The sequence below is a fragment of the Mus caroli genome, chromosome 13 (genome assembly GCF_900094665.2).
Source record: "Mus caroli chromosome 13, CAROLI_EIJ_v1.1, whole genome shotgun sequence".
NCBI classification, from domain to species: Eukaryota; Metazoa; Chordata; class Mammalia; order Rodentia; family Muridae; genus Mus; species Mus caroli.
Genome location: NC_034582.1, coordinates 13,129,549 through 13,141,565, shown reverse-complemented (window position 1 = coordinate 13,141,565; position 12,017 = coordinate 13,129,549). Strand labels below are relative to the sequence as shown.

The 12,017-nt window shown below is 36.1% G+C and overlaps 1 protein-coding gene across 4 annotated transcripts in view; it reads left to right on the top strand.

Moving 5' to 3' along the window:
- Positions 1-12,017, top strand: part of Cdk13 (cyclin dependent kinase 13) — an 89,949-nt gene that overhangs the window by 65,424 nt on the left and 12,508 nt on the right. For all 4 annotated transcript variants that reach the window (XM_021179987.2, XM_021179986.2, XM_029468533.1 and 1 more), the window contains exons 8-9: positions 3,535-3,636; positions 3,733-3,810. In XM_021179987.2, coding sequence (XP_021035646.1) covers positions 3,535-3,636; positions 3,733-3,810 — 180 coding nt within the window. The remainder of the gene's footprint in view (positions 1-3,534; positions 3,637-3,732; positions 3,811-12,017) is intronic.

The window sequence follows — 12,017 nt, the reverse complement described above, 5'->3', positions numbered from 1 at the left end:
CTTTCCTATCTATATCCCCGAGTTGTTATTATTTACTATGTTTTATCTGGGCTGCTTTTAACTCCAACTGACCAGCTCTCAGGGCCACGTTTTTATGACTCACTTAACTGCCCATGGTGTTTTCTCCTTCCTCCTGCATTACAGCTCACTGGTTGTTGCTGTTGAAATTGTAAAAGTGTTGCATTTAAGATGACTTTCTTGATCCTTGGGTAGATAAGATGGCATACTACTTGTCATCTTAGCACTTAGGAGGCTGAGACAGGAAGATTTTAAACTTTGAGCCTGTGGGCTATCTGGGAAGACCATGCTCATTTCCCACCCATAAGAGCAAAGAAAGGCCCCTGGATTGTTTTCCTGCAGCAGCTAGGTAGGTATTAACAGAATGATCGGCATTTGTCACGACCTTAAGGTTTTCTTTCTTGTCTCAAAAAATACTACAAATTATAGTATGAAAGAAATCCCTGAAGATTTTATTATGTTTTGTTTGAGAAATTTAAGTATTTTAAATCTTGTTTCCTTTACATGAATCTAGATAGGAAACACCATAACCAAATCAACCTCTCTAAACACGCCTCTCCAATCTCTGACATTCCTAAGAGCCTATAGAAGAGACACATTGAAATACACCACCAACCAAACAAAAATATCTGGCAAAAACTAACATTTTAGAAATAATTTGTGATACATTTACAACTACATTTTATGTAGTTTTGTGTTTAATCATCTTGCAAGTTGACTATTCTAAATTTGATAAAGGTGGCTAACCAAACTTAAAGCTAAAAATGACTATGTAATAAGTTACATAAAATTTAATATATGTCATGTAAACTAATGTTTTGTTTAAACTTTTCTTTTAAGTAAATTTCATCACTTAAATATTTGTAGTTTCTCCATACTTTATTTTCTAAATTTAAAAATTAGAGATTTATATTAATTTAAGTATTTCTTTGAGGGGCTGGAGAGATGGCTCAGTGGTTAAGAGCACTGACTGCTCTTCCGAAGGTCCTGAGTTCAAATCCCAGCAACCACATGGTGGCTCACAACCATCTGTAATGAGATCTGACTCCCACTTCTTGAGTGTCTGAAGATAGCTACAGTATACTCCTATAATAAATAATTAAATCTTTAAAAAAAGATTTCTTTGAGAGTATAGTTAATCTAGTCTTAGTCTTACAGCATAGGCTTAAGGTGCTCATAGACCCTTTAAACAATTGAAAAGCTAGTTCTCACATGTTTTCCAGGCTTTCTTCCCCTACCCAGAAGGCTCACATGTTACCTTATGTTACATTTAAGTGTTGGCTTTATGTTTGGGTTCATGTTAAAGAATGTTTTGACTTTTGAATGAAGTAAAGAGAGTTTTAATAAGACAGTGGAAGCAAGTCAAGATTAATTATTGAAAGTGGAGACTAGACTTTATGTCGGGAGCTCTTTTGCTGTGTATGAAATAATAGTATATAGTTAAGAAAAGTTGAAACACTTTAACTATATGAAGATAAATGATACCAGGAAATAAGCAAGGGAAATTTACTAAGTCAAATATACTCAATTTTCATTTGCTTCATAGACATTTGAGCCAGATGTGGTGATATATGCCTAACTTTCAGTTCTTGGGGCCACAGTTAGGAAAAGTCACTGGAAACTCAAGGCCACTCTATATCTACAAAGCAATCCCAGGACATCCAGGGATGGAATAGTGAGGCTTTGCTTGAAATTAAACCAAACGAAAAAGCCTTAGACTCTCATTTGTTTACTTTGAGTGTGGTCAGTGTCAACGGAAGTTTTTTTTTTTTTTTTGGTTCTGGAAATATGATGCCCAAATTGATAACCTAAGAGTATTGGTGCTCAAATTATTTAGAGAAATTTGGCCAGGTTAGGGCAGAGCAGTTCAGATACGTCCTAGGCTTTCTGGAGCCTTAGACCTGTGGTTGCTATGAGAAAGCTGCTGGGTTAAATTGTGGGCATTTTTTTTTTTTTTCCTTTCCTCCCCAAATGAATCCAATTCATCCAGTCTCAGGTGAGTGAATAGCTTTCCTGGGGAACTTGCTATCTGCCTTTGTTATTCGGAAGACAGCTAAAAGAATGTTTATAAGTGATCTAAAGATGTAGTTACTCTGAAGTCGATACTTTAATCCATAGGTCCTGATTTTTTAGGATCATCTTTATTCATATGAATCATAAAGAAAGTGACTATTGACTAATGTTTAGAAATACTTTGCTACAGCTGGGCAGTGTCTTTAATCCTCAGCATTTGGGAGACAGAAGCAGATGGCTCTCTTGAGTTCAAGGTCAGCCTGGTTTACAGAGCAAGTTCCAGGCCAGAGCTACACAGAAAAACCCTGTCTTGAAAAACAAAAAACAAAAACAACTTTGCTACTGAAATTTGTACTGGACCATGGTCAGACTTACTGTTATTATAAATTGGCTAGATTTACATAACCTCCAGTTATATATATTTTCTTTGTAGTTTCCTGATGAAGCACCATACCTGTAACTTGTAATTCTGTGTAGTCTAGACCACAGATAATTATATAGTCAACATCTACTTTATTTTTACAAATGCATCCAAATGTGTTAAATATTGTCAAAGATATGCCTAACTAAACACTTTTGCTAGGGGACAACTGGGGTGGCACCCACCTTGATTCCTAGCAACATGGAAAAGAGGCAAGAGGATCTCTGAGTTCAAGGCTAGCCTGGTCTCTATATCAAGACCCTATCTCATCAACAAACAGCAAACTTTTGTTAGGGACTCAGGCAAAGCACTTGTCTAGCACATGAGTGTTCTTCAGTCCACTCCTCAGACCCAGAACAAAACAAGTCATTGTATTAGGTGATCTCAGTCTGAACTACATTGTTTTTCTGCAGCGGTTCCTTTATGAATTACTAATTTTTAAAGGTTTTATGGAAAGGAAAAAAACATTACTTAAATTGAGTTGATGAGTGACTTCTCTTTGACCAAATTACAGTTAATAGCTAAGTGCTTATTTTTATATTCGTATGTTCAGGGAATTACTGCTGCTTGCCCATGGATTGTATGATTGTGTGTTAAATACCTTAGGTAATCAGAATTAGAATGATCAGATTGCTCTGATTATACAAAGTAGTATTTTTTTCTACTCATTATTTATTCACTTTATATCCCAATATTTGCGCCCCCCCCCACCCCCCAGTCCCACACTACTACAGCTCTTCCTCCTTTCCCACATACCCTTTTCTGAGAAGGGGGAAACCCTCTCAGGACTAGGTGTATTTTCTTCCTCTGAGGCCCAGCAAGGAAGCCAAGTTAGGGGACTAGACCTAGGCACCCCTCACATATGTACATGTGCGGCTTATACTTCATGTGGATCGAATAACTGAAGAGGGGGAGTGTCCCTGAATCTATTGCCTGTCTGTGGATCCGGTTCCCCTAACTTAGCTAGCTCTTTGGTTGGTGGTTCAGTCTTTGGGATTCCAAAGTAGTAGTATTGAGAGAATCTCTTAATACAGCAAATGCTAACTTTAAAGAGTCCTATGATTTTTCTGTTTTTGTCTTAGTCGCCCATATACTAACAAGGTCATTACTTTGTGGTATCGTCCACCTGAATTGCTCTTGGGAGAAGAACGATATACACCAGCCATTGATGTATGGAGCTGTGGGTAAGATGGACACATTTTCTTAGAGTACTAAAAAGTTCTGTTAGTGAATTAAAATGAGAAAATTTAGATAATAATGGTGCTCTTTTTCTCTATTAGATGTATCCTTGGTGAACTCTTCACTAAAAAGCCTATATTTCAAGCAAACCAGGAACTTGCACAGCTAGAGCTAATAAGGTAAGCTGCTGGTAACATTTTGTTGGGAATGGATGATGTCATGCTCCACAGGTATTGAACTCATTTCATGCTCGTGTCGTTAGTGACTACTAAACAGAGGACAAACTAGAGTGCAACACTTTGATACTCATTCCAGGAAAATTAAGTATCTTAAAGATGTTTTATTTATTTATTTTTATTTTGACATTATTTACTTTGGTGACATGGATTAAGTCAAAGAACTTAAGTCTCTCATAGGACTGAGAAAGAAGAGTATAATGATAGGAGAGAATGCTGCATGATTAAATACTATGTAAACTGTACATACTAGAATATATGTGTATGCTTATCAGCATATGCCATTTTTTTTGGTAGGCTCTTAGGATATAGCTTACAAGCAGTTAATTTTCTCTTCAGAATGCATATTAAGAGTATTCTTTTCTGTTTTTCTTTTCTTCTTTTCTTTAGTCTGTTCCTTTTCCTGTCAAGATATGATTTCACATTGTAGCACAGGCTAACCTTGAACCCTCAGAAGTTCTCCTGCCTTAGTCTCCCCATGTTGGGATTACAAGTATGAGTCATCTCATTAGACTAAATTTTCTTTAAAGGAGTTTGGTTTTCTCTATAACAATGTAAATGTACAACATACAAGATTGCATGAAAATTTCAAAATGAGAATAAGGTAATTTTGGTAGAAAATTTGGAAGGAGACACAAATTTACAGCATTCCCCTTTTTTTAACTGAACAAAATAAATATAAAGCAACAGACAAGACCCAGAGAAGGATTCCTAACTTCATCTTAGAAATCTGAAAGATACCATCTAGAGAGAAGCATTTTATTCAAAGAAGAAAGTTCTACAAGTGGATATTCTGCCTATGAGGAAGTTCATTACAGTCTTAAAGTTTGGCTACCCCTTAGGCACCTACCTCTCCAGAAAAAGCCCCAAACTTTAATATTGTTCTTTTTTTAGTGGCTAGATCTTTTGCTATAGAGCACAGCAAACAAACAAAAGTGTGTTAGAGCCTCTTCTCTGGGGTAACATATCTACAGTCAGAAGTACCTCATCCAGAACGAACACTACTTGCAAGTCCAGGGCAACCAGTTGCCTTATAAAATGAAAGCATATGTCCTAGCCTTAACCCATGGGAATCTACATATGCAACTTTTAATGAAATTACAAGAAGATTGTCTCAGTCCATTTCATTTTTGTTACTGTCTGAATACCATAGACTAGATAATGTATATAGAATAAAGGTTGTTTAGCATGAGTGGAGTTTACCAGGAACACAGCAAGCTTTTATCTTTCCTTTTTGATATTACAGGCAAGTGGACTAGAATCATGAGGAACTGACACTCCCCCAATTTTTCAGTGGTAATTTGAACATTTATAAGCATTAGTTAGAAGACGCCAAAAATGCGAATTCCGAAAGAATGAAATAGCAGAATATATGCCCTAAATATAGGATAAAATTAGAATACAAAAATGAAGATGAAGTTTGCATTTTAAAAAGAGCAGTAGAGAAGACGGGAGGGATGGTTCAGTGGGTAAAGAGTTGCTGTGAAGCCTAATGAAGTGCGTTTGAGCAAGAGGACTAATCCACTACACTGTCCTCTGCACATGCCTGCCATAACAAATTGACATGGCTGACAAGCATATATGAATTGGAAGCAGTAGATCAAATATTAAAGTGTCATAGCTCAATCTTTGCTTCAGTTCAGTCTTGTGCATTACAAATCTCATATTTAACTCCCTCTTTTGATTGTACTAAGAGGTCACATTAAATGATCTGCCAAACAGTGCAGTTCTCAGAACAGATCCTGGCTATAGCGTAAGTAAGAAAATGAAACCAGCATAGGGATCATTCAGGTGACAAACGGAGCAGCAAAAGAAAGCCCAGGGAACAAATGACTACAGTACAAAAATGGAGAGCTTCATGTATAAAGCCAAAATGTCATGTCTAAATGAGTTACCCACTCCCAAACTCTACCCAGTGTTTGGCTGTGGATGTCTGTATTTGTCTGAGTCAGCTGCTTGGTGGAGTCTCTCAGAGGACAACATGCTCCTGACGGTATGGTTCAGGAGTCTGATGGGTGGAGGAGAGATGGTGGAAGAAGGGAGGTCCCCCTGGAATAGCAAGGCTGCTCCAGGCAGCTTCGCCTCAGAGGGCTCAGAGAGCAGGGAAGATGGGTCCTTAAACTGTTGTGTAACTGCTTCCCAATCTTTTGTTGCATACTTCTGTTGCGTTCCTCTGTAAATAGTATCTTGAACACGTGGCAAGCTAAAAGAATGTTAGTAACCTGTAATTTTCTAGTGAGGTTACATATTTATCTTAGTTAAGGAATGTGAGTATCAAAAAGAGGATGAATGTCGAATTTTTTTTTAAGTTGCCTTACATAGACATAGAATCTGTTGCTTTTCAGAAACATTGTTCATGAACTAGGGGTGAGCAAGTAATGTTATAAGTGAAAGGAAATAAAACAAAAACAAAGGATTATCCTAAGTACACTGAAAGTGCTTTTAATATTTACTTTTGAAATGCAAAAAATAAAGATACCAAAATGATGTATCTGTATATTTTCTTTACTGTGATTCCTTCTAAGCCTGTTCTCTGTTTCATTGTTGGACCTGATTTTGTTAGCTACAAGTCCTAGTTGACATAGTTAGGCTTCAAGGTACACATACTGTAGCAGTTTCACCTGAATTATTTAAGTTAAATTTCTTACGCCTCAATGTCGTCTTCTTCAGTTTAAAAGATTTATCTAGGGTCTTTCAAGTGATAATTGGAAAAATTGAGCTTTGAATTAACCATTTTGTACATGTAAGAAATAGGACTTCTTCTGAAACTTTGTGTGTGTGTGTGTGTATATATATATACACACACACATACATACACACATACATATATATATGTACAAATAGTAATATTTCACAAACACAGTTTGAAATTTTTCTATATGGAGATTTCTAAGGGAAACATTAGCAAACTATTCAAGTTTTCATCAAGAATTCTGTCTTGGAGCTGGGCAATGGTGGTGCACGCTTTTAATCCCCGCACTTGGGAGGCAGAGGCAGGTGGATTTCTGAGTTTGAGACCAGCCTGATCTGCAGAGTGAGTTCCAGGACAGCCAAGGCTATACAGAGAAACCCTATCTTGAAAAGTCAAAAAAAGAAAAAAAGAATTCTATCTTGGTAAAATACAGCATGTAGGGACTTTTCAAAGAACTAACAGAAAAATGTTATAAGTAAATTAAATTTGTAACATGAATTAGAAATAAAGTTGTTGTATTCCCAAGAATACAAGGAAGCTTTAATTACTGTAATTTTTCATTTTACTAATGAAATAATCTGTTTATTTGATAGATTTGGATAGACATTTGCTGGGGATATAAGCTCTTTAAGTGTAAGGGAAGCCGGGCTTAGTGGCGCGTGCCTTTAATCCCAGCACTTGGGAGGCAGAGGCAGGCAGGTGGATTTCTGAGTTCGCGGCCAGCCTGGTCTACAGAGTGAGCTCCAGGACAGCCAGGGCTACACAGAGAAACCCTGTCTCGGAAAACCAAAACAAAAAACCGAAAAAAGTGTAAGGGAATATAAACTACAGTAAAAATGTATATCACTAACAGCCAGAATATTGTTTAATGGTAAAATATTAGAAGAAAAAAAACAATCAATCACTTTCTTGTATTGCAATTTACCAGTGTTTACAAAGTCAGTCAATTAGTAATGTTAGAAAAGTACCCCAGTATGAGATATGTATAGTTGGAAACAATTTGTATATAGCACAGCATACATTTATGTAGAGAGTAGAATATGTTGAATGTGCCAGATGATCACCTAAAATGCCTGAGAACAAAAAGGATGATTAAAATGACAAGATTAAAAGACATGTTCAGATGTATGTGTCATTTACTAATCTACAAAGACAACAGTAGCTTTTATAAATGGGTACCAATTAGAAAATACAGTGTGGTAGAGGACATGCTCTATTAAAATCACCAAAATATATGCCCCTGAAGTACTGAAAAACTATAAAACTGTAGAATAATCTTTAGTATATTTAAGATTTAAAAACCTGTTGGAGAGATGACTCAGTGGTTAAGAACATTTGCTGCTTTTGTAGAGAACTTGAGTTTGGTTCCCAGCACCCATGTCAGACAGATAATAATGCTTGTAATTACAGCTCCAGGGCGTATGATTCCCTCTTCTGATCTTCACAGGGCACCATACTTATGTGCACAAACGTACATACAGATCCATATAATATACATAACTAAAAATTAAAATAGTAGAAAGACTGTTGGAGAGGCATAGTTTATTTTTGATTACTAGGTTTTTAAAGGGTCTTTTAAACTGGCAGTTAATCCTATCTTAAATGTGGTTTGCTTTTTATGTTTATGTTTAGTATGTGGGTTTGTGCACATGAATGTGGATGCTGGAAAAGGTAAGCGGTGTCAGCTCCTCTGGTGCTAGAGTTACAGTTTGTGAGCCACAGGTTGTAGGAGCAGTGCGTGCACTTAACTCCGCTGCCAGCTCTCCAGTCCCATTGTGTTTCCTTAAATACATAGCTACAATTTCCAAACAAGGGCTTTTCACACTGCCGACTTTTTTTTTAATTTTATTTTTTATATCTGTGTAAAGGTAAATGTGAGAATATCTAGGAAGGGAGTAGAAGGACAATAAGAAAATAACCAGAAAGAACTTTTTTTTGAAAAGAAAGGGAGAACGTAACCTAGCTTGTTAAAACTGAATACAATAAATACCAAACTACTTGGTCACAATCAAGTGGAGTTACATGAGAATTTCGGAGAGTAAAGCAGATGATGTTCACCATAGAGTGTAATACAGAGGACAAATCAAAGTCATTTGGCTTAAACATTTATGTTTAAATGTTTGAGACAGGAGGGTCTCACTATTTCACCCTATCTAGCCTTAGAATCACATTGTAGACTAGGTTGCCTCAAGCTTATGACAATCTTTCTGCCCCCTAAATGCTGGTATTATGAACATATGCCACTATGACCAGCATGAACAATGATTGTTGATGGCATGTTTGTGTGGCATTACTACAACAAACTGAGAATGCCTTGGAATCCAGGAAGAGAACAACAGACAAAACTAATTGGTAAGATATAAGGGTGTAGGAAATGATGAGGTTGTGTGTTTGTGTGTGTGTGTGTGTGTGTGTGTGTGTGTGTGTGTGTGTAGTTAGGGAAGGTAACCTTTGAGTGGAAATCTAAGTTAAGTTCTTCAGAATCACTAAAGCCCTAGATGGAAGTGTACTTAATTTGCTTTTATGAGTATTGAGTGAGTGATGAGCAGCAGAACAGCTCAGTTCAGTCTGTCTGCTTGGTGAAGTGTTAATTGCAAGTAGCATGTAGAATAGCAGCATAAGAACAGTCTCACAGTTTAGATTCCATTTAGATAAAGCATATCAAAGACATCTGTAATTTGTCCATCTGAAGGTGGACTTGTGAGAAAGCTAAGAAGGAAGGGTTATTTTCTATAAATTTAAACATGTTTGATTCTGATAGCATTTTTAGAAGTTGTCTAAGGTATGATGCTATAACATTTTTTTTTAAGTTAAGAAAAACTAAAAGAACTTTCTTAGAAGTTTGAGTGTATCAGACAACAAAAGTATACTGAAGGGGGGTGGGCCTTGGAGTCAGGTAGACCTGAGTTCAAATACCACCCTCATGACTCCTGCTTATTTATGGTATAAGTTCTGTGATGCTGTAAATTTGGCTCTTCATAGTTAGAACAGGACTAATAAGACGCCCAAAGAATATAGGAAATGAATATAGTCTGCCCCAGTGCAGACTTTCTGTCTTACTTTATCTGCAGTGATACTTCAGTCAGAAGCTGAGGGATATGCTGACATGTTGGTGTCCAAATTAAAAGTGAAAAACTTATCGGGTAGAAATAGTAATAAAAATCTGCTTTAAAACTTATACTGCAATGACTGATTTGTTTATAATTTGCTTTGTTCAAGAGAGTTAGGCTGGAGGTGAAGCTCAGTGGTAGAAGACTTGTCTAACATGTAGTACACTCTGGTTTCAATCTGCAGTAGGAATAAATCAAATACAGCACAATATACAAATATTTTCATAAGGCAGATGGTGTGATCTATATTATAGAAAGAAACAATGAAAAAAGTGGAAAATATTAGAGGTAACAAAATGGGGCAGATGAGGATAAAGATTGTTTTTATTTGGATGTAGACAAAGGTTCACACATGTTCTTGTTTTGCTTTTTTGCGATAGGCCCTCTCTGTCTGTACAGCACATCTGGCTCACTGAATATATTCTTAGTAGTAGATTTGTGGAAATTCTTGTGTTTGTTTGTGAATATATTTCAATATGTATTTTGTGTTTCTCAAACTAAAATTCATCAGCTTTTGCAGAGAGTAAATTCAAAATTACTGTATAATATGCCATCATCAGCATTTTAACACTCTTTAAGAATTATTAAATAATGCAGTGCTATGTATCTGTATTGTAAATATGTAAAGCTCCAGTTTTGAGCCTTCTTATATAAGTATTTTCAGGTTAACTGCTTAGAAAATACAGTGGTCTAAAAACATTCAAAAGAAAAACTGTTAACAGGTAACACTAGGTCTTATTGGGAAAAAATACATAAGACTAAGGGAAATCGACTATTTCTAGGCTGGAAATGTTAAGTTTCTAAAATTAGAACATCACGATTTTCTCTGATGTCTTGTGTGCTGCTGTTGGCACCTTTAATACTTTCCAATAGCACATGTAATCATAAACTTGACACTCGTTAGCTTATTTATGTTCATTGTAGCTCTTGTAGGCAGGTACTAATTCATTTCATGGCTTTGAAGCAATATTTATCACTTTATACAAAAGAACCGATTTCCAAGTTGTATATTTAGACTGATACCAAAGACAGGTTTCAAATCTAAAGTTTGTTTCAGTCTATCTGCATTATGCATTTGTAGAAGGATTGTTAAACTTCACTGAGTTTATCTGTGCTTCCAGCTCACCTCCCTTGAACATCATAAATTTTAGTTATACTCATATATTTAGTTACATGTCTATTCTGTGCTATTTTTAATGCCTGTGCCTATTTTCTTTTTCTTCTCCCTATAACATATTTCTCTTACTCTCTTTTTCACCTGGCTATGGTTTATCTTTGGAACTATGACCAAAAATCTTCTTCTCTCACTTAAATTTTCTTTTTTATCAGAAGTTGAAGGTGTTTTTCATCTCTCTACTCTAGTATATTCTATTTTATTAATATGCATCATTTTGCCTGGGTCCAAGAGTAACAGCTAGGCATACAATGAAAATATACAGGATCAGACAAGTGCTGAAAGAAAAAAAATAGCAGGTGAAGGAATGTCTATTCTTCATGGCCTTTGGGGAAGAGAGGTCCTTGTTGGGTGATTGGGATACAGATACAGCTGCTTAGAATCTAATAGAATCACAGAAATGGGAAGAGCAGCCTGGGAAGAAACACGATCTGAGAAGGGATGTGGCTCATGTGCACGAGGTGCTGTCCTCCTTTGATCCTGTTAGAGTAGAGCCCATTCTCTGAGAGATCAACATTTCTTCCTAAGAGGCTTGAGGAGGTTTTGAACATTGAGTCTTAAGCAGAAAAGACACAGAAAATACGGCATTCCTAGTTGCACGTTTCATCTTAACATATTAAGCCTTACTGATAGTTTTATTAATGATATACATATATTATTGTGACTTTTTATTATATACTAAAGCCTATTTTCCCAAATGTGATTACCTGTGTATTTATACTAAACTATTGAGGAATTTCAAGGCATAGTCATGGAGTAGAACAATTAAAATGTGTAAATACTCATGAACAGTGGCACTGCTGAAATTGTACAACTGTATATTTCAAGATTACTACCTTCAGAGTGCTTTGTGTTTGCATCTAGAGGTAGTGGTTACATTTGGGTAGGAAGTCTGTTTCTGCTGTTACCATCAAGATACCCTATGTTTGAGAGGAGAGACCATGTCAGCACCCAAAAACCAGAGTGAGACATGGCTTCCTTAACTTGTTTAGTTTGTAATGTACAGGCCACATATTGTCAATATTACCTATATTTTAAGATTTATGTAATAGGAAGGTTCTTTAGGAGATCCAATGTATATGTGTGAAATTTGGGAATTTTCAAATTAAATTGTGAAGACTAAAGTATTTAAATTTCTCATAACGTTGTATCAAAGCTTTTATGTCCTTAAGAA